At 37.8% G+C, this 22,270-nt stretch overlaps 1 protein-coding gene across 10 annotated transcripts in view; it reads left to right on the top strand.

The window, feature by feature from the left end:
• The first annotated feature begins 2,815 nt into the window (after positions 1 to 2,815).
• The window catches only part of LOC128869481 (protein BCL9 homolog), a 59,727-nt gene continuing 40,272 nt past the window's right edge, over positions 2,816 to 22,270 (top strand). For 4 of the 10 annotated variants that reach the window (XM_054112048.1, XM_054112049.1, XM_054112047.1 and 1 more), the window contains exons 1-2: positions 2,816 to 3,029; positions 5,618 to 6,252. In XM_054112048.1, the coding sequence (XP_053968023.1) occupies positions 5,706 to 6,252 (547 nt within the window). In that variant the 5' untranslated portion in view covers positions 2,816 to 3,029; positions 5,618 to 5,705. Of the gene's footprint in view, positions 3,143 to 4,254; positions 4,403 to 5,154; positions 5,331 to 5,505; positions 5,524 to 5,617; positions 6,253 to 6,302; positions 6,403 to 22,270 lie in introns of those variants that run through there. The other 6 variants (XM_054112043.1, XM_054112042.1, XM_054112045.1 and 3 more) reach the window with 6 other exon arrangements.

Raw genomic sequence — 22,270 nt, 5'->3', positions numbered from 1 at the left:
AGAAATAAACCCGAAAAACATACGTATAAATAAATACATAAAATATTCCGATTTTTTAGTATAACATAAAAACTGGGTAATATAGGTTATTAGAATAAGTTAAAGCAGAATGAATTCCCTTACTTACGCTTTTCAACCAGAAAATATTTACGTATATACAAATTTACAGACATAAACCAGTACACAGTTTAAAATAAAATTACATGTATGTAAAATGTATTCATATATGTACACAAGATTAATTAAAAGTAGAAGCCGAAAACCATATAAGATGCTTTAGAAAATTCTAAAAGCTCTCTTCAATTTAAATCATTACGTTTTAATTGAATTAATTTAAGACAAATAATTGTAAAGATTTCATTCGCGGCATTTTTACGCAAACGGTTTTCGTCAGTTATTTTCGGAGCGTTTTTTTCATCGCCATTTTGCCTAACAGCTGTTCACCGTTCCATGATGTGTGAATACTGCCAAGCTCTGTCACAAGCTAATGGGCGCGCTCTCACTCCAGATGAAAAGGTTTCGCATCTTATTATCTATGGTCAGAACAACGACTGATTTTAAGAGCATAAGGATACGTATGTTGAGTCATTGCACAGACCCATGAGTAAAAATACTCTCACTTGGATGTCGAAAAATGCCCTCAACTGAGATAAGCTGATTTTAAATTGCTCTTTTATGTAGTGTGGTTGCATACAAATCGATTAAATTTCATAGAAAATCTTATCAAGAAGTCTAAACAATGGCTTAAAAATTCAGATATTTCTCAATAAAAATCATAATTATAGATATAAAATGTATTAAAAGTATTTTTTATTGTAAATTTTCCAGGTCAAAAATAATATTTTGGATATTTGTTTATTATTTTTATTGCTAACATAAAAATTTTAATTCGGCATAGCAACGCAGCCAATACGCTCAAGCAAAAATACCAAGCATCACCCGCTGGACTGCCTATCAAATTCACACCAAAGGTGCTTGTGAACATATAGAGAAATGAAGATTGTTTTTACTTGAATTTTTGTACAATTAACTTACACCCGAAATAGAATTGCAGCAGGACTGTGGGTAACGGGTTGACTGGTGGCCATCAGCTGATCCACTGCCGTCGGAAGATGGCAATTGCGACGGGGGCGGAAAACATTATTACGAGGAAAGGGTTTTCAGTTGACATTTTGTGGTTACAATAAAATTAAGTTTGTGGTAGAGTATTTTTGTTTGATATACATATTTGTAAGGCAACTCGTTGCAGCTCATTGATACATAAAAACATATTATTTTTCAGTGTATTGAAACTTTGTGGGTTTTCTTGTGCAAATCGAATATTATTTGCCTGTTGTTTGCTTGTAAAAAAATTGTTATCAAATGATCAGAAAAGCAAACCCTGAGCCTTCAACGAGTCGGAGAAAATATAAATTAATATAACTACTTTCCCGATGTATAAATAACCGATGGCAAGTAATCCGTCGTTTGTGTAATTTCATGCTCTTAAATGTTTTAATTTTGCTAATGTGTAGTCGTCAACCCATGTCCTTCGATGTCCGAGTCTGAACAAGGGGTAAGCTTTTTACACAAGCCACTGTGTGTGGTGAAAAACTATGCTACCTTTAAGACCCGTCTATATACAATTTTCGTTTGCTTTTGGCGGTCGCTTCGTTTTGACGCAACGGGAGAGTTCGATGCTTGACACAATGACCGCTTCAGTCACTGTCTTTCGATTTTGTTAAAAGCTTTGTTAAGTGACATTTCACACGCAATTATACTAGTAGCAATATTTTTACAGATTTGAGCTAAAAAGAATATTATTATATTGAGAAACTAATGAAACTGGTGCCCGCCGTAGCCGAATGTGTTGGTGCGTGACTACCATTAGGAATTCATAGAGAGAACGTTGGTTCGAATCTCGGTGAAACCCCAAAATTAATAAAAACATTTTTCTAATAGCGGTCGCCCCTCGGCAGGCAATGGCAAACCTCCGAGTGTATTTCTGCCATGAAAAAGCTCCTCATAAAATATCTGCCGTTCGGAATCGGCTTGAAACTGTAGGTCTCTCCATTTGTGGAACAACAGCAAGACGCACACCACAAATAGGAGGAGGAGCTCGGCCAAACACCCAAAAAGGGTGTACGGCCAATTATATTTATATAATTAAATTGGTATAAAAAAATTTTATGTGTAACCCCCTCCATTCGTAGAACAGCATCGAGATCCACACCACAAATAGTAAGAGAAGCTCGGCCCAGGTCCTAATTAAGGGTGTAAGAGCCAATTATATATATATAAATATATATATATATATATGGCTCTTATATATATATGTATAAATATATATGCTATATATATATACATATACCATTTTTGTAAGAAATACTGATTTATATATGATTGCACGCAGAGCTTAATCCCCTTTATGTTTTCTGAAATTGTTAGAAGTTATGCGTAGTCATGCGAAGTATGCATAATTGGACCTTAGGTAAATATGCATAATATAGTAGATACAATTTTTTATTTACAATAAAAACTAAATGCAGTTTTTCACCTATTTATATCAAATGTTATACCTATTTATATTTAAATCCGGTTAAAATTTTTTTACTAATATTATTTGTTTACATCTGATGATCGTCGATGCATGCAAAAATATGCGATACACCTGTCTGACGCTTTGACGTTCACGGTGCTCAACTTTGGTTATGGGGGATGTTATGTAATTTTGGTTTTCACAGTCAGCTTTCGAAGCGATGCCAACGCAACAAAATAATTGTATGTAGACGGACCTTTAATTTCACTACCTGGGAATATAACATCATAAATGACTTTCACCACACGGTTGTACAAATTTGATTGTAAAGTAAAGATACACCAAAATCGCTGCATTGATTGTGATTCGATGTCCGCGGTAGTAAAGTATTATAATAATCGTCTGAAAACCTGATAAATTATAAGTCACAGTTGTTTGTTATTAGAACGTAGAACGCTGAGATTCCTAATTTGGATACTCTTTGCTATATTGAAAGACAGACGGATGAAAGGTGTGTTAACAAGATTTCAATGCAAAAGTGAAAAAGTTTGGTAAATTAAGTGCCGATTGGTAATTTTGGCATCGGACAGCGAGATTTGAATCGCTTTGAATGAAAGGTTTTAGGTGAGCTGAACTGAGAGTAATATGGAATTTGAGCTAATTCATTTCCGAGTGAAATTGGCTGGTCCTGGGCTAAACTTTCCAGTATGAACAAAGTATTTAATTTTTGTTGGGAGGTGGATAGAGCTTATCTTCGTCGACAACCCTCATATGAAAGAACACCGTACTATTTACGGAAGTCCTAACCTACTAGGATCTATATACATAGATCCTTAGGGAACCTCCAGAAAAAGAAAAGAAATAACGTTGAGAACTGTATAACGCAATTGGTAACCCAACATGCATTTAACCAGGATTTTATAAGGAAAAACTTTAGTATAATGTATATCGCTTTGGAAAAAACGGTAAAAAGGGGGTGATAGAGGGGTGTACCCCCATTTTAAAACTGAAAACAGAACCTGCCGGAGGCTTATAGTTTTTAAGTAATTTAATGTTAAAGTTCTCTAATTTAGCGAAAAGTTGGTGTTGCCATACACCTGAAATGAGAGCGAAGTTCGCACGCAGGGATGTTCGGTGGAAGGTTCATTGAAAAACTGCAGTATTTTTTGCTGTAATTTAAAGTTGAGAAATATTTTTGAAAATAAAAACACACAACTTATTTAAACTTAAAAACAGTGATATTAAGCGTATCACAAAAAAGAATAAAGTAATTAAAATTAAATTAAAGTAATTAACACAGTATTTTTGCGTAGAACTCCTTTTCGCGTGGGCTGCCTTCGGCCGCGCATCAAAAAAATAACCCTCATCAGTCCAACTCCGGCTACGCAATCCACAGTATTTTTGCGTAGAACTCCTTTCCGCGTGGGCGGCCTTCGGCTGCGCTTCAAAAAAATAACCCTCATCAGTCCAACTCCGGCTACGCAATCCACCGTATTTTTGCGTAGAACTCCCTTTCGCGTAGGCGGCCTTCGGCCGCGCTTCAAAAAAATAACCCTCATCAGTCCAACTCCGGTTACGCAATGCACAGTATTTTTGCGTAAAACTCCTTTCCGTGTTAAAACCATTGAACCCAAAATTAAAACGTCATATGCGTGTATGTAGTAAGCAGGCACAATAACCCCCAGCCCCATGATTAACACTAAACTCAAGAACTTATTTTTTGTTTTCATTTGCAGGCATCCGGCAACACCATACTGTTGGCATTCCAATCTTCTTCATATTCGCGCTTAAAATTGGGATGTGATTGCATAGGCAAATGAATTTGCATTTAATTTTAATAGATATAATTAGAATATTAGCATAAAAATCGGTAAAAACACGCATGTGAGTGTATATTTGGTGAATTTTAGTGAAATGTTAAAAAATATAGAGTGTAATGTGGCAAATTATAGTGAAGTTCCCGAGGGCATTTTGAATGTAAATAATTAAAAAATTATTATTTCCCGAATAATTTAAAGTTACAAAGAGTGTTCCTTAACACCTCACTAACATCTCCACCAAGTTTCATTAAAAAAAACGTTATAGTTTGCCAGAAATTCCAAAACATACATTGTTCTAAATTCCAGCCTTTTATAATTCATAACAGATGAAAAACTTTTAAACTAGAAAGATTTTGTGCTTTTTGAAAACACCTCGAAAACAGTGAAGAGAACACTTTAGAATGAAGTCCTCCAGATAATCAAATTCCAGATGCAGAGAATAAAAACTACAAAAAATATTAAAAATTAAACAAAAAGAAGATTCGCGGTTTTTTATTCAAAATTTTCACTAATTATTAAAATATTCTCATAAATATGCCTACGTAAATCTTGACAATAACATAAACGATTAATGCCGGTGTCGTCCGAGATGCATAACCCTCAATCAATAGAATTCTCCTTTCTGTTACCGCAGTATTACAGAACACAATTCGTTCTCTTACTGCAGTATTATGTGCTGATTTTAATAGTATGTGCTGATAATAAATAGTATAACAAAAATGTGTCGCTTTTTGTTGGCTGGGTGTTTTCTTGTGTCGTTTTATTCTTTTCACGATTTCGTTCTTTTGACTTCGTCCCTCACATCTATTTCATTACAACTACTTTGAAGAACAATTTTAATAATTGAATTAAGAAAAACATAGAGTATTATTTAGTAGCAAAGCTTTAAATGAAGTGAAGATTCTTTATAAGTGAATTTTGTTCCTGTTCGGTGTTTGTATTAAAGTAAAAAAAAATGTGTAATAAGAAGTTTTTTAAAACGTATGCAAAAAGTAAGAGTGCTTACCGTTAAATTTTCATATTAGTTCTTAATGGTAACTTGTAAAAAATACTGTCATACAAAAGGCTATATATTGACTATTTCTGTGCAATAGATTTTAAATTAGGTCCACGCACTTGGACATTATAAGCAAAATTTTGGAAAACCAAAATATATGGAATATCCGTTTCAACGCTCCAAAAAGTGTAATGTCAGGAAACAGAATTTAATTTATGACTTCATCTTTGTTTAAATTTTTCTATCATTCTAATAAATTTCTTTATATAATTTGTCTTACAGTTAATAGTGTGATCCATTAACGAAAATTACGCGTGTAAACAAGTGGCATAACAATATAAATGTCAAGTATAATTTTATATATTCAGCAATGAACACTGCGTCAAAGGCAGTTTCGAAGCTACTTATAAGTGAAACGAAATCATTGGAGACATTTGAAATAACATCGCCTTTGGTTGAGATTTCATCAAATACATCAATAATTGAGTCAATTACAGTAGAGAGATCTTCCAAATCTTCTTCGCCATTTAAAGATTCTTCAAAGTTCTCACCAAAGTCTGAAGTAAAAATATCATCTTCAGAAATTGCTGCCTCTGCTATTAATTGTGTTGGGAGTACCATTATCGGTGATTCGAATACAAACAATTTGGCGAACTCTCGCATTCTATCTGGAAAGATATCGCCAATAGACAGCCCCGTACTACCATTTCTGAGTGAAACATATCAAAATAAGCAGCAAGAGATTCAAAAAAAAGACAACATATTGAAAAATCGTTGTGAGAGTATGTTATCAACGTCAGGAAATAATAACAAGAAACCTTCGGCGGCGACTCCTACAGGAGGAACTGCATCGTCCCCGACTAACAATAATAAAAGTATCAAATGTGAGCCTTATTCGACACTATCGCCACTTAATGGTAAGTTTTTATCTTATATCGACTTGTGACGTATAAAAAAGTAATGGTATAGTAATTTTTGGGGTGGTGTTTAACCGAATAGGTTTGTGAGTGACTATCATTCGGTAAGGCTCAAATGTGAGCCTTATTCGACACTATCGCCACTTAATGGTAAGTTCTTATCTTATATCGACTTGTGACGTATAAAAAAGTAATGGTATAGTAATTTTTTGGGGTGGTGTTTAACCGAATAGCTTTGTGAGTGACTATCATTCGGTAGGGCTCGGGCTCGAAACCAACTGCGAGCATGAAACAACAAATGATTATTATTATTTCTTTATTAGTTATATATAACTTTTTACATTTATAATTCATTTTACATTATTATTTTACATGATATAAAATTCCAAATTCATTTAATTTATATTTAATTTTATAAAATCCACTACAAGTTTTCTAAAGTGAAGCAAATTATTTTCATTTTTTATTACATCTGGTAAAGTGTTGAATAATTTTAAGCCATTATACATTATTGAATTCTGAGTGCTTCTCTTATTAAATCTTCCTAATCTGAAGTCATTTGCTCTTCTCAAATTATAGGGTTGAATATCTCTGACATAGACGAGCTCTTCTTGTAGGTACTCAGGAAACATACTGTGCTTTACATTGAACACAAAAACTAGGACTCTTAACGCCAAACGTTGCTTTACATTCATCCACGTTAACATTTGTAACGTAGAAGACGTTGATGTGTATATATTGCACTTGATTATTACACGCATTGCTTTGTTTTGCAAAACTTGAAGTCTTTTTTTAATATCATTATTGCACATATAAAAAAAGTTTTATTCTAATAGTGGTCGCCCCTTGGCAGGCAATGGCAAACCTCCGACTAAATTTCCGCTATAAAAAATTCCTCGTAAAAAACTACTTGCCGTGCGGTGGCGGCTTAGGCTGTAGGTCCCCAGTTCGTGGAACAAAATAAAGACTCCCTCCACAAATTGGAGGAGGAGCTCGGCGAAGTACCCAAGAAATATCATATCATATCCCGCATGCACTAATGATGAACTGTTGCAAACACATTTTCTTGTACTGATCACGTGTTCTTAGAAATCGAACATTTAGTTTATCGATAAAAAATAAGGGAAGACATGGTAGGTACACTTAAGGAGCCAAAACAGGATAGCAAAACAATTGACTTTTCCATTTATATCCAATATTATTTACTTTTAAAATAATAAACGCAATTACCTAAAAAAATGTGGAAAATTGCATCTGCGTGTTAATAGTTAATTGCTGATTCTTGTTGTAGCAACTTACTAAACCCTTTCAGGGCGATGTAGTTACCGGTCGTTTTCGTCCAACCATCTAACGGTATACCAAGAAAACGTGCTGTTTCCACAGGTTGAGTCCAGAGGGAGAGGGGTGCTGGTGAGTAGGTTTGATGGGGCATGTGAAAAGGCTGTTGTTGTTAACAGCATAGGTAGCCCTGTCAGTGTAGGCATATCATCGTTCGTCTTCGTCTAGCTCATCTAGGGGTAGGCTCAGGAAACATGCTGTTTCGACGGGTTGGGTCCAGAGGGAGAGGGGGGTTGGATGAGTCGGTTTAAAGGGGCATGTGAAGAGGTGGTTAGTGTCGTGCGGGGTACCTTCACATGCCGGACATGTGTTTGGTATGTCAGGGTCGATTCTGGATATGTAGGAGTTAAACCTGCTACAGTATCCAGAATGTAGTTGTGCCAGTGTTACACGGGTCTCACGGGGAAGCTGGAGCTCTTCGTCTGCAATAGGTGGTGGTTGGACTCCGATTACGGCATTCACAGGACGGGAGTTCAAGAAGGTGGTAACGGTCTCCCGGTGAATGTCGTTTATTGACTGTCTAAATACTGTCCGGTCCAGTAGGTTACGGTCAGTTTTGTCCTGGATTTCGTCAGCGTAGTCTAGGAGGTGTCTCCTGACGAGCCTGGGAGGCGGCTCGGGCTCACGCAGGTGTCTGCAGGGATAAGACATGCGGTAGCATCCAAGCAGGAACTGCTTGCTGACCAATTTGTTGTGCTCTACAACTGGGAGCATTTGTGCCTCGTTATGAAGGTGTTGGATGGGTGACATCAGGAGGCACCCAGTCGCTGTCCGAATGGCGGTATTTTGACACGTCTGTAGCTTTTTCCACTGCGAATCACTAGTTCCAGGCGACCAGAGAGGCGCAGCATAGTTAAGAACCGGCCGGCCAAATGCCTTAAATGTCGAAAGCAACAGTTCTTTGTCTTTGCCCCAAGTGCTGCCGGCCAGCGATTTGAGGACCTTGTTGCGATTTTGGACTTTTGTGGCAATTGCGGTTGTATGCGCAGAGAAGGAGAGCAACCTGTCAAAGGTTACACCCAAAATTTTGGGGTTATTCACAGTCGGAATTGGTGTATCATCGACTTTTACCTTAAGGGACAGCTTGACCTCCTTTGTCCAGGTGGTAAAGAGGGTCGCCGTGGACTTGGTGGGGAAAGTTGGAGATTCCTCGCAGTGAAAAAGCGAGAAAGGTCGGTGAGGTAGTTGTTCACTTTGGAACACAGGCCATCGATGTCATTGCCCGACGCCATTATCGTGCAGTCGTCAGCGTATGAGATCAGGGAAACTCCCGCTGGTGGTTGGGGGAGCTTCGAGATGTAGAAATTGAACAGCAGGGGAGAAAGGACACCACCCTGCGGCACGCCTTGCTTAATCTTTCTCTGCTTTGAAGTTTGATCTCGAAATATAACTGACGAATGCCGACCGCTCAGATAGTTCGCGGACCACCTCTTCAGCCCTGGCGGGAGTGTCGACTGATAAATGTCATCTAGTAGCGTGGAATGGCTGACTGTATCGAAAGCCTTTTTCAAGTCCAACGCTACTAGGACAGTCCTCTCGCAGGGGCGGTTTTGGTTAAACCCGCGATTTATCTGGGCGTTTATGGCGGTGAGTGCAGTGGTGGTGCTGTGCACTCGTCGGAAACCGTGCTGATGTGGGGCTGGGGCCAGGTGTTTCGTGAAGAGTGGGAGTAGGAGGACTTTAAGTGTCTTCACTACTAGGAAAAGGAGAGTTATCGGACGATAAGATTCCCCTTGGTTGGCGGGTTTCCCAGGTTTCAGTAGTGAGACCACTCTCCCTGTTTTCCACTTGTCAGGGATGATGAGAGTGGCCAGGGATAGATTGAAAACCCTTGTGAGGTATCCTACTCCCAGGGGTCCCAGATGCTTCAGCATCAGCTCGTTTAAGCCGTCAGGGCCAATGGCTTTCGATGATTTCGACTTGTGGATGGCCCCCTGAACCTCATCACCGGAGAAAGTAAGTGACGCACTGTCGCTCGTCGGTTTGTGCAGCCTTCTGGTAGCACGACGTTTGGTTCTGTCGCCCGGAGGATGCAATATGAAAAGCCGGCTAAATGAGCTCGCGCATCTCTTCGGGTCCGACGAAGTGCAACCGTTGAAGGTGATAGCCACCTTGTCGTTGTGCTTCGTCGGGTTTGACAGGGACCTAACGGTGGACCAGAGCTTACTCACCCCAGAGGTGAGGTTACAGGTCTTCAGGTGCTCAACCCATTTAGTCCGCTTATGCTGATTTACCAGTTGCCGGATCTCCAAATTGAGATCCCTTATGCGGGGATCCCCGGGATCGGCCTGGCGTAGGTATTCACGCTCGTTTGCTAAACTGGCTGCTTCGGCTGGGAAATGAGGACAAATGTCCTTATAACTTCCAGCTGGAATGAAGCGAGCCGCAGCAGCTGTGAGCACCTTGCGGAATGCGCGTTCGCCTACGCGCACATCAGTGGCGATGGGAAGAGCGGCGAAGGTGTCCTCGGTGAATTCCGTGAAGTCGGCCCAATTAGCTTTCTTAAAGTTAAAGTAGGACCGGTGATTCGCGGAAACAAAGTCGGCAGGTCTCTCAATCGAGACGATAATGGGCAAATGGTGTGATGCAAGCGATAGCATAGGTCGCCACGTTATGTTATTTATCAGACCCGCGCTAGCTATTGTTAGGTCAGGCGAGCTGCTACAATTGCCCACTACCCTGGTGGGGGCGTCGTCGTTCACTGTGCTGAATGTTGAATCGTCTATTTGCTCTGCCAGTTGCTGTCCCCTACGATCATTTGGCAGGCTTGAATGCCAAAGATCGTGATGCGCATTGAAGTCACCTACAACCAATCGGTTTTCACCTCTGATGAGCGCACCTATATCAGGATGATATCCTGCCGGGCAGCAGGTGACAGGGGGTATATATATGTTAAATATTTCGAGCTCGGAATCGCCTGACCGGACAGCTATGCCTTGTCATTCTAAGGTGCTGTCCCTGCGGTCGATTCCTTCATCGATAAGACGATACTGTACAGTGTGGTGGACTATAAACGCTAGGCCACCACCATTGTCTTGCTCGCGATCGTGTCTGTGCACGTTATAGCCATCCCTGGTGATCAGAGATGACCTAGCGTGCAGTTTTGTTTCTTGGACCGCAGCTATTTTAATACAGTGCCGACTCATAAAGTCAACTATCTCGTCGACCTTACTCGTGAGTCCGTTGCAGTTGAATTGGAGAAGCTTGAAGCTTCTCGGTGAGGTCTGTGTGATTCGGTGGGTGAGGGACGCGTGGGGTTGTCGACGTTGGACCTGCTGCGCAATCCACTGGGGTTGTTACGGCCTGATGGTGGTGGGCGGCCGCGCCTCCGGGGGCGGTAGTTGGTGCAGAGCTCTGCAGCAGGGGGCAACGTAGTCAGTTGTCCACTCACGGGTGGTGCGCAGGCCGGAACATCTCCGAAAATGGCACCAGCCATTGCAAGAATTGCACTGGACTGATACCAGATTCCGAGGTATTACGGCCTGACACACGGAACAGACTGTGCGGGGGACCAGGAGCTGCTGCTTTGTCCCCGCTCTGGGGTTGGAGCAGGAAGCAAGGGGAGGGGTTGAAGGGGAGTTGTGTTGCTCCGATAGGCTCCTCACCGTGGAGGTGTGGGTGGTGGCACACGGAACAGACTGTGCGGGGGACCAGGAGCTGCTGCTTTGTCCCCGCTCTGGGGTTGGAGCAGGAAGCAAGGGGAGGGGTTGAAGGGGAGTTGTGTTGCTCCGATAGGCTCCTCACCGTGGAGGTGTGGGTGGTGGTGGCGGTTGGTAGTGCCGGCCTATCAGGGGGTGTAGTAGCCGTGGAGGCATCAGACGCCTGCTGGCGGGAGCAACACGTGGCCACATACCGTGTGGACCACTCCCTATGTGACTTAAGACCCGAGCAGGTCTTAAGGTGGCTCCACCCGTTGCACTTGTTACACCTAACCGAGGTGGAGTTCGGGTGAAGCCGTTTGTGGCAGACGCAGCAGTTGAATACTTCTGGCCCAGGGTTGGATTCGATTCCAGCCCTGAGGAGAAGCATTTGGAGCAGGATTGCTGCGAGAGTTTGCTCCTGTGACGTAAGGAGTGGGATGATGTGTGTTTCACTAGACAGTGCTAGTATGCTGGGGAGACAGCCCTTGGTCGGGAAAAACCCGAGTCATTCCGGTACGTAGAACCGGCTGCCATGGGAATGTAGCGAACCACCTCCTCAGCCCTGGCTGGAGTGTCGACTGTATAATGTCATCGAGTAGTGTGGAATGGCTGACTGTGTCGAAAGCCTTCTTCAAGTCCAAAGCTACTAAGACAGTCCTCTCGCCGGGGCGGTTTTGGTTATCGTCCGACAACAGTCGGTTGGCGGGTTTCCCAGGCTTCAGTAATTTTATTTTTATTTATTTAGTTTTTACGGTCTTAAAACCTAATTTATACATTTATATGCTTATATGCTAAATAGTACAATAATACAATAATATTCCTATGTGTACAATAAAACAAATTATAGTTTACAATTATCACGTTTTTACAGCGTAATTAATAGTTTAGCATAGTTAATGTAATACATATGACCACTGCTTATAAAGGAAGGGTCTAGTTTCTATCTAATCGGCAACGTTTTACAGTGATTAAATAGCAGCTTCTTGAAAGTGCTCATGTTAAGAGAATTTTTAATTTGAGTTGGTAGCTCGTTAAAACATATTAATCCTTTAAAAAGGGTTTTCCAATAAAATGTGTTACAGGTGAATGGATTGCGCTATCGAGAGATTAACGATTTTTTATGGCCGGAATTGGATGGTATTGATCTGGACAACGTTTATTTTCAACAAGACGGCGCAACGTGCCAAACAAACAACGAAACTATAGATATTTTACGGGGAAAGTTTCCGGACTGTGTTATCTCTCGAAGAGGTGATCACAATTGGCCACCGAGATGTTGTGAGTCAACATCTTGTGACTTTTTTCTTTGGGGTCACGTGAACGAGAAGGTCCACGCCAATAGCCCAGAGTCGATTCAAGACCACAAATATGGAATTCATGAGGCTATCGAGGACATAGGGCAGTCACTTTGCAAATCGGTTATGGAAAATTTCACGAAAAGGGTAATGTCCTGTAAGCGTGATCGTGCTGGTCATTTGCCTGATGTTATTTTCCACTATTAACGGCATACCTTCCTCTTTATAATGAAATAAACATCCGATCATTTATATTAAAAAATAAAATTTTTCTTTGAATATCAAAATAACACCTCTTATTAGATAACCCTATAGAATATATTTTTCTTATCAACTTCTATTCTAAACAGTGGTAGACTAAAACTATTACTTTCCCTGAGTATATGAATGGATTTCGTTTATGTATCTAAGATTATGGCTCAGATAATACGGTAACTTGCCCTGGTTTATACTAAAAACGAACTTCATGGCGTGATAAAATATTTGCTGTTTCACGCTCAGCCAATTCAAGTTTCTGATCATTTCTTGCATGGGTGTATCATAACGCTTATTCGAAATGAATCGCATAGCTCTCTGTGGAGTTTCTCAACTTATGTGTCGCTAGCCATGAAAAAAATTGTTAAACAGTATATAAAATGCGGCTCAACTATTGATCTATAAACCAATTGATCCTTTATACCTTTCGTTCCCACGACAGTTGGTTCTAAGTTACCGGAACGACCCGGATTTATATCCGGCCAAGGACTGCCACCTCAGCAGCATTCCCCATATATGTATGGGAATGTTTATGCTGCTACAACAACAACAACAACCTCTTTCCTATGTAATTGCATGATACTTTCACGAGTCCGATTTTTTTCGCAATCTTATTAACTGTATATTCAACGTGCTCTTCTTATTTTAACTTATTATCTATATAAATTCAAGATATTTAATTATCTTCTTGTAATCTTCTTGTATTTTTGTTACTGCTCTAGGCAGATTTCTATCGCTGACTGTTAAGAGAGTATCGTCAGCGAATAGATTTATCTTTCAATATTTCAATGCTGTATTTATATCATTAATGTTTATTTATTCATTCTTTGATCAATTAAAGTACAACTCAAATAGATTACTAACATTAAAGCTTAAATATAATATATGGTAAACAATACTGTGAGATAAATTAGTCAGAATTCAAAAAGTGTATCTCCAGATTATGTTTTGATTTGAAAGTCTCTCGTGAGTTAGAGAATATATCAAAAGTTTTGCATAATTGGTTAGACTGTTTTATACAATGTGCACGCGGTTCATTTCGGCTAAAATTGGTCTTGTGATAAGGTAAATGGAACATATTGCTGAGTCTTAGGTTACGAGTGGGACAATTAAATAGTATTAGCTCCAGCAAGAAGTGACATTTGATATCATTCGTAACTATGTCCCTTATAAACATTACCGATGAAATTTTTCTCCGCATTTCTGAAGTTGGCAAGACTAACAAAAGACCTCTACTTCATATGCAGGCAAACTGCAAGGCCAACGAAGTGAATGAATAGCAAATCTAGTGAAACGTTTTTGAACCTTCTCAATTCTTAAAGATGAACCCATGTAGAATGGATTCCAAACAGTGCTGCAATATTCGACGTTTGATCTCTCAAGAGAAAAATACAAATTCCTCAGCGTAGAAATATTCTGGCGTAGATATATCCTTATTACAAAGCCAAGCATAGATCTAGACTTAGCAATTATAAAGTCTATATGTTTAGAAAACGACATTTTCGATGTAAATATGACCCCCAAGTCTTTCTTTTCATTAGTTTTTTTCTGAATGACATGTGCTGGCAAACATTAAGAGGTAAGGAGTTATCATCACACCAAGCTTCCAATCTTGTTAAATCTTCTTGAAGTCTTATGCAGTCAGTTACGTCCCCTATCCGACTGTAAATTTTCAGGTCATCTGCATAAATCAGACAAGTGTGATGTCTCCAAAATGTCTGGAATGTCATTAACAAACATTAAGAACAATAGTGGCCCAAGAGGCTACCTTGAGGTACGCCTGAGGTAACTGTGATGGCATCAGATTTTATGTTATTTAGACGAACGAATTGAGTTCTATCTGTTAGATAAGATGCAAGCCACTTGAGTAAGCTAGGAAGAAGACTAATTGGACCCAGTTTTTTAAGTAGGATACTATGGCTGACTCGAACGCTTTCGAAAAATCGGTGAATATAACATCGCATTGTTGGCTTGTTTCAAATTGGTTTAAGACATAATTTGCAAATAACCTTAAATTCGTAACAGTAGATCTACCCTTACCAAAGCCGTGCTGATTAGGCGATATGAGATTTGAAATTTGAAAAAAAAATAAAATCATGAACTAGCTTTTCAAAGAGTTCAGGTATGCAAGAGATTTTGCAGATAGGGCGATAATTTTGGACTTCCGACTTGCTTCCAGACTTATGTATCGGTATGATTAACGATTTTTTCCAATTATGTAAAAACTCACCAGAAGCTAGTGATTTATTGAAGATAATTGTTAATGGTTTTGCTAACGATGTAGCACAGTTTTTTAATAATATAGGAGGGAAGCCATCTTCTCCAGGAGTTGGGTAATTTGCCAAGGCCGAAAGGCTCCTGGGTACATCATTAGACAGTCCGTTCTACGTTACCGAAACGACCCGGCTTTATATCCGGCCAAGGACTGTCACTCCAGCAGCATTCCCTGTATGTAAGTATGGGGAATGTTTTGTTGCTAAAACAACAACAACAACAGCTGGAAACCATTATTTGTTCGTGAGCTGTTAAAAGAGGTATCTTCTATTCCGGAGTCGGATTGACAAACATAAACTGATCAAAAAAAATCTGCAAAAAGGTTACTAATTTTTTGAATGTCCGACCACGTTTCCGCCAAATAATGCATTTTATCCAGAATTCCAGTGATTTTCTTATTACGGTTAATGAACTGCCAAAAAGATTTACAATTTTCTTTGACTAGTATGTAACCCCCGAAAATCGGGTGGGCTTTTTTCCCACGGAAAGTAAACATCATATGTGACACTTTTATATATTAAAAGTTATGATGATAAAACAAGTGTATATTTTTATTCATATGTATTATGTAAAAACTTATGCATATAACATTTTTAAAATTTTTTTCAGTTAAATCAGTAATTTTTTTTTAAATTACTTCATTATAAACTACATTCAACGTCAAGTTTTCGTTATTGCCCATTTGAACTCGTATATTTTTCCAGGATCTAACCCGGCTTAACGCAACATAAAGTTGGCCGTGATCAAAGCAATCCTCCTTTAAATGAAGGCCCACCTTTGATAATGTTTGCCCCTGGGCCTTATTTATTGTTTTGGCGAAGGCTATTGTAGTGGGAAATTGGCGGCGCTTCAACCTAAAAGGAAGTGTGGTTTAGTTCGGCTGCAAATTTATACGAGGCAATAGAAATCGCCTTCCCTGAGCCTCTCCGCATAACACTTCCGCGTGCAAACCATTCGGATGCATTTGTTTTATGATAAGTCGTGTGCCATTCACCAACACAATTATACAATTTTTTTTTGCCATTCGTAAAATTGCTTGGATTTGCAAAAGTAAAAAAAAAAAAAATTTCAAAGTTCATATTCATATATGATTTGATAATGGCTGCATACATAAAAATATACATGTACACACATAGAATACAATACAAAGAAAAACAAAAACACTTAAAAATGTATATCTGTGTCAAAAGGTTCGTTGATTTGATGGGTAATAGTGTTCTTTTAAGGGGTTATACGCAGTTATGACTTTCAAAAAAATCGATCTTTTTTTATTGCATTTTTGTAATGTACATATATTCAAAAGTATGCGCACGAAATTTGAAGTATATCTAAGCAATACTTTCGGAGTTATACCTAAATATGTAGAGATGCTTCGGCACGTTTTAAGGTAGGTATTGAAACTTTAAACGTGTTTTTTTCAAAACGGCATTTTTCAAGTCGGTGTACACGATATCTCGAAAACGGCTTGTTTGATCGGTCAACCGTTTTAACTCAATCTTTAAAGATACATTTTCTAGTAATTAATCGTTCCTTTTGTAAATCTGATACTTATTTTCCATTTTATAATCAATTTACGGCCAAATTTTAACGTAAAAATCGAAATCATTTCTTTTAAAAGCTGCCATTTTGTGAAAATTCACTATTTTGATTAGCCGAACGATTAATTACTAATATAGATAATCTAATATATTACAATAACAAAATTTGTTTGGTTTTTTGATTTCAGATAATCCAATCCTGAGTTACGATGTACACCGTAAATCGTCTGTTTTTAAAGGAGGTTCCAGAAATCGCCTGTAGCGCGCTCTATAATCAACATTTTCATAAATAAAAAATTTTGTTACGTTCTTGAAGGATGCTTTTATAACCGCCAAAAATTTTCAAATTAAAATATTCTGAAGTTTCTTCAGGATAAATCCTTGACAACCCGTCTTTTATTTGCTTCATAACTGCGTATAACCCCTTAAATGGCGTTGGGCATCGTCTACTACTATAAAATTTTTCTGAGAATAGCCCAAATACAGTTTACCTTTTAAATAGTATCACATAAATAACTAATTTGTCTCTCTCTCCTCATTTTTTAAAACTATTTAAAATTTTGAGTTTTGCAAAAAGGATCAAACGCACACAAAATTTTTAAATACATACATACGTTCATATATTGTAGTTCAATTGTACCATATATGAACGAAAACAAAAGTGGATGCTTCTACCAATCATATCCAATACGTGACGTTTCATACATTTATCACTTACTTACCTGCTCTATTCCTCCACTTAAAGTAGGAACTCTTCTACGAACTCTTCTTCGTCGTCCTCTAGGCATATTTTAAAATTAAATATGGATGAACTTTTTTCTTAAAATGAATTCTATTTCGCGTCTGTCCAAAACTCTTTCTAATTTGCACTGTTACCGTTGTTTTAAGTGAATTGACAAATTTCAAGTCAATTGTCAACTCATACCAATTATTGCCATCACAACAAAATTTTGAAAAAAATTCGCAGCACCCGTTGGGACTATGTTCATGAATACATATGTATTTATTAGTAAGGATAACAAAACAAAACAATTATTGAGAATCCAAATGTATACAATGCTGTGCTCATTAGAAAGAGAGCTAAACAAAGCAAACGTACTCATATATATGCGTATATTTGTGTGTCAACCCGCTTTGCATAGACATCGCTGTTATCAATATGAAAATTTTGATAACTTTACACGCAAATATTTCATGAACAAATTAACCAATTTAAATTTTTATAGTTTTCCGGAAATATGCTCATCAAAACCTTTCTTTTGATATATTTTTTTTATCTGTACATATTGTAGTTTAGTCACAATAAGCGCCATGTTTTAAAATAATACTATAGAAGACTAGTATGTAACCCCCGAAAATCGGGTGGGCTTTTTCCCACGGAAAGTAAACAGCATATGTGACACTTTTATATATTAAAAGTTATGATGATTAGAAAAGTGTATTTTTTTATTCATATGTAATATGTAAGAACTTATGCATATAACATTTTTAAAATTTTTTTCAGTTAAATCAGTAATTTTTTTTTTAAATTACTTCATTATAAAATACGTTCAACGTCAAGTTTTCGTTATTGCCCATTTTAACTCGTATATTTTCCCAGGATCTATCCCGGCTTAACGCAACATAAAGTTGGCCGTGATCAAAGCAATCCTCCTTTAAATGAAGCCCAACCCTTGATAATGTTTGCCCCTGGGCCTTATTTATTGTTATGGAGAAGGCTATTATAATGGGAAATTGGCAGCGCTTCAACGTAAAAGGAAGTGTGGTTTCGCTCGGCTGCAAATTTATACGAGGCAATAGAAATCGCCTTCCTTGAGCCTCTCCGCATAACACTTCCGCGTGCAAACAATTCGGATAGGAACTCTTCTATGAACTCTTCTTGGTAGTCCTCTAGGCACAAACTCTTTCTAATTGCACTGTTATCGTTGTTTTAAGTGAATTGACAAATTTCAAGTCAATTGTCAATTCATACCAATTATTGCCATCACAACAAAATTTTGAAAAAAATTCGCAGCACCCGTTGGGACTATGTTCATGAATACATATTTATTAGTAAAGAGAACAAAACAAAACAATTAAAGAGTTCTTTGCCCATACAATGCTGTGCTCATTAGAAATAGAGCTAAACAAAGCAAACGTACTCATATAGGTATATGCGTATATTTGTGTGTCATCCCGCTTTGCATAGACATCGCTGTTATTAGAAAGAGAGCTAAACAAAGCAAACGTACTCATATATAATATACTAGCAAACCCGGCCCGCTTCGCTGGGCACACTAAAATAGAATAGATATGGTTTAGAACAGAAAATATATGGTTTTCATATTATTTATTTCTTTATTCTTTATTCAAGCGCTTTGGCATAAACAATATTTTTTGTTTTTCTATTTGTTTTTGAGTAAATATAAAATATAAATTGAAAATCAGGAAAAAAGAAGATTGTTTTTAAATTTCAAATCAACGCAATTGAATAACTAAGAAACAATCGTCTTTTTTCCTGATCATCCATGAATTTTTCGTTTCAATTTATATGTTTTATTAAGCATTGGAGCTTTTTTAACCATTATCCATTTATATTTTTCAAAAAAAGAAAAAACGAAAAAATTTTTTTTTTCCACGAACACATAATTTCATTTGAACATTCGGATTTCACATTAAATTCTCAAATTTCGTAAGAAATTATTCACTGTTCCAAAATCCACTCCAAAAAAATTCACAAACAATTTTTAGATGTTGCACTTACGTTTTTTCCTTATGTCATCCAAATCAGAAAGAAATATTGACACATTGTAACTCACACTGTCAATTTGACAGTTCAGTTCCGCCCCAAGCGTTAAAAAAGTAAGCGACATGATGACTGGTTCAAAAGAACGCTGTACCCGTTGCCAGTGCTCCGAATTACAACCAAACTTTACAAAACCCATTTTCAATACTTACTTAACAATGTGCGTAAGTTTGGTTTAATTCGGTGCAAAGACACGGCGGGTCCACGTTTTCTCATATATTTCGAGACCCTAGTCATCAAAAGGTATGAAAATTACCCCGTATTAAAGCACTTATCAACAGCTTTCATTTGATATCCATATTGTACAAACACATTCTAGGGTCCACGTTTTGGTCTCTATCTCGAGACCCTAGTCACGGAGCGGATGGAAATACTCTGAACTAAAGCATTCACCAACGGCTTTCATTTGATACCCATATTGTACATACACAACCAAAGGTTACCCGGGTCCACGTTTTGACCTATATCTCGAGACCCCAGTCACGGAGCGGCATGAGAAATACTCTGTACTAAAGCATTCACCAACAGCTTCAATTTGATACCCATATTGTACAAACACATTCTAGGGTCCACGTTTTGGTCTCTATCTCGAGACCCTAGTCACGGAGCGGCATGAAAAATACTCTGAACTAAAGCATTCCCCAACAGCTTCCATTTGATACTCATATTGTACATACACGTCCGAAGGTTACCCGGGTCCACGTTTTGATCTATATCTCGAGACCCTATCTACCAATAGGTATTCAAACTATACGGAAACCATCTTCAATACCTACTTAACAATGTGTGTAAGTTTGGTTTAATTCGGTTCAAAGACACGGCGGGTCCACGTTTTGGCATATATTTCGAGACCCTAGTAATCAATAGATATGAAAATTACCCCGTATTAAAGCACTTATCAACAGCTTTCATTTGATATCCATATTGTACAAACACATTCTAGGGTCCACGTTTTGGTCTCTATCTCGAGACCCTAGTCACGGAGCGGCATGAATAATACTCTGAACTAAAGCATTCACCAGCAGCTTCCATTTGATACTCATATTGTACATACACGTCCGAAGGTTACCCGGGTCCACGTTTTGACCTATATCTCGAGACCCCAGTCACGGAACGGCATGAAAAATACTCTGAACTAAAGCATTCACCAACAGCTTCCATTTGATACCCATATTGTACATACACATCCGAGGATTACCCGGGTCCACGTTTTGACCTATATCTCGAACCTTATCCACCAATAGGTATCCAAACTATACGGAAACCATCTTCAATACCTTTTTAACAAGGTGTGTAAGTTTGGTTTAATTCGGTGCAAAAACACGGTCGGTTAGCGAACACACACAAAAAGTTGACTTTATTTTATATATAAGATATATAAGATTTTTTCCAGTTTGTGTCCGAAAAATCCAAATATCTTACGGAACCCTATTTTTTTCCAAAATAAAATATAATCTATGTTACTCGTGGATAATTTAGCTTTTGAATGGTGAAAGAATTTTTAAAATCGGTTCAGTAGTTTTTGAGCCTATTCATTACAACCAAACAAACAAACAAAGTTTTCCTCTTTATAATATTAGTGTAGATGCGTATATTTGTGTGTTATCCCGCTTTGCATAGACATCGCTGTTATCAATATGAAAATTTTGATAACTTTACACGCAAATATTTCATGAACAAATTAACCAGTTTTAATTTTTATAATTTTCCGGAAATATGCTCATCGAAACCTTTCTTTTGATATATATTTCATATCTGTACATATTGTAGTTTAGTCAGAATAAGCGCCATGTTTTAAAATAATACTATAGATGTTTTAAAATAATACTATAGATACCACTCTACTTTAGAAATGTAGTTCTGATATAAAAATTTGTTCAGAACATCGAATTCTTTTTGCAACCGATTGTTTTATTTTTAGATTTGCGGTATAATTTGTATGCTTTGGTTTTTTGATTGTTAAGATTAATGAGCCTAGAATTATACCAGGCCGGTTTGGACTGATTTTTTGCAGATACTATGGGAACAAACATATAAATTGCCCTTTCTAATCTGTGATAGTTCGGATTTGTTTAAGACAGTTTCCCAATCTACCAAATCCAATGACCGCGATATCTGGTTGAAATTGGTGTTATAGAAGCTATAATTTATGCAATTATTAATAACTGATTTGATAAAGCTTATATGTTTAAAACGTACACATAACGCTTTGTGGTGCATGGAGTTAGGAAGAGGGGGTGAAGAGAGGGACCCGACCAAAAAGTCCCTCTGTTGTTGTTGTTTTACCTATGCTGTTATCGGACATCGACATCGGACTTTAGGTCATTGCTTATGAATACTAAATCCATCCTGTAAGCGATTGATATCATTGTGTACTCTGTTAATCTGGTAGAGGTTATATTCGGCAAAAGTGTCAAGCACTTCACATTCACTCTCGCTTTATACTCCATATGGTACTAATTTCTTAGCATCATCGTCGAAACAGCAATTAACATTGGGTAAGTTGAAGTCACCCAAAATAATTATGTTTTGACCGCCAGTTAGACTATCCAGTATTGTACAACAATTATTTACATGCTTTTTATATAATTCAATTGGGCTTGAAGGCGGTATATAACTTACACTAATGTATAATTCATTCGATTTTCCTAAATTAATTTTAATTAATATTTGGTCAACATCAAAAAATCCCTTGTCGGAACTCCTATTTGGTGACAAAGTGATTTGTAGTCTCGAACTTACAGCAACAAGTACGCCACCACCTTTAGAGAGACCAGTAGTGCGGGAGCATCTGTCTTTACGAAATACATTATACAGTTGACAGTCAAATATTTCTGCAGTATAATGCCATTCAGAAAGCCAAGTCTCTGTTAAAACTATGATATCATAGAC

This window comes from Anastrepha ludens, chromosome X (genome assembly GCF_028408465.1).
Source record: "Anastrepha ludens isolate Willacy chromosome X, idAnaLude1.1, whole genome shotgun sequence".
Taxonomy (NCBI): Eukaryota; Metazoa; Arthropoda; class Insecta; order Diptera; family Tephritidae; genus Anastrepha; species Anastrepha ludens.
Note: the sequence above shows the minus strand (reverse complement) of the source record. Positions and strands in the feature narration are given on the sequence as shown.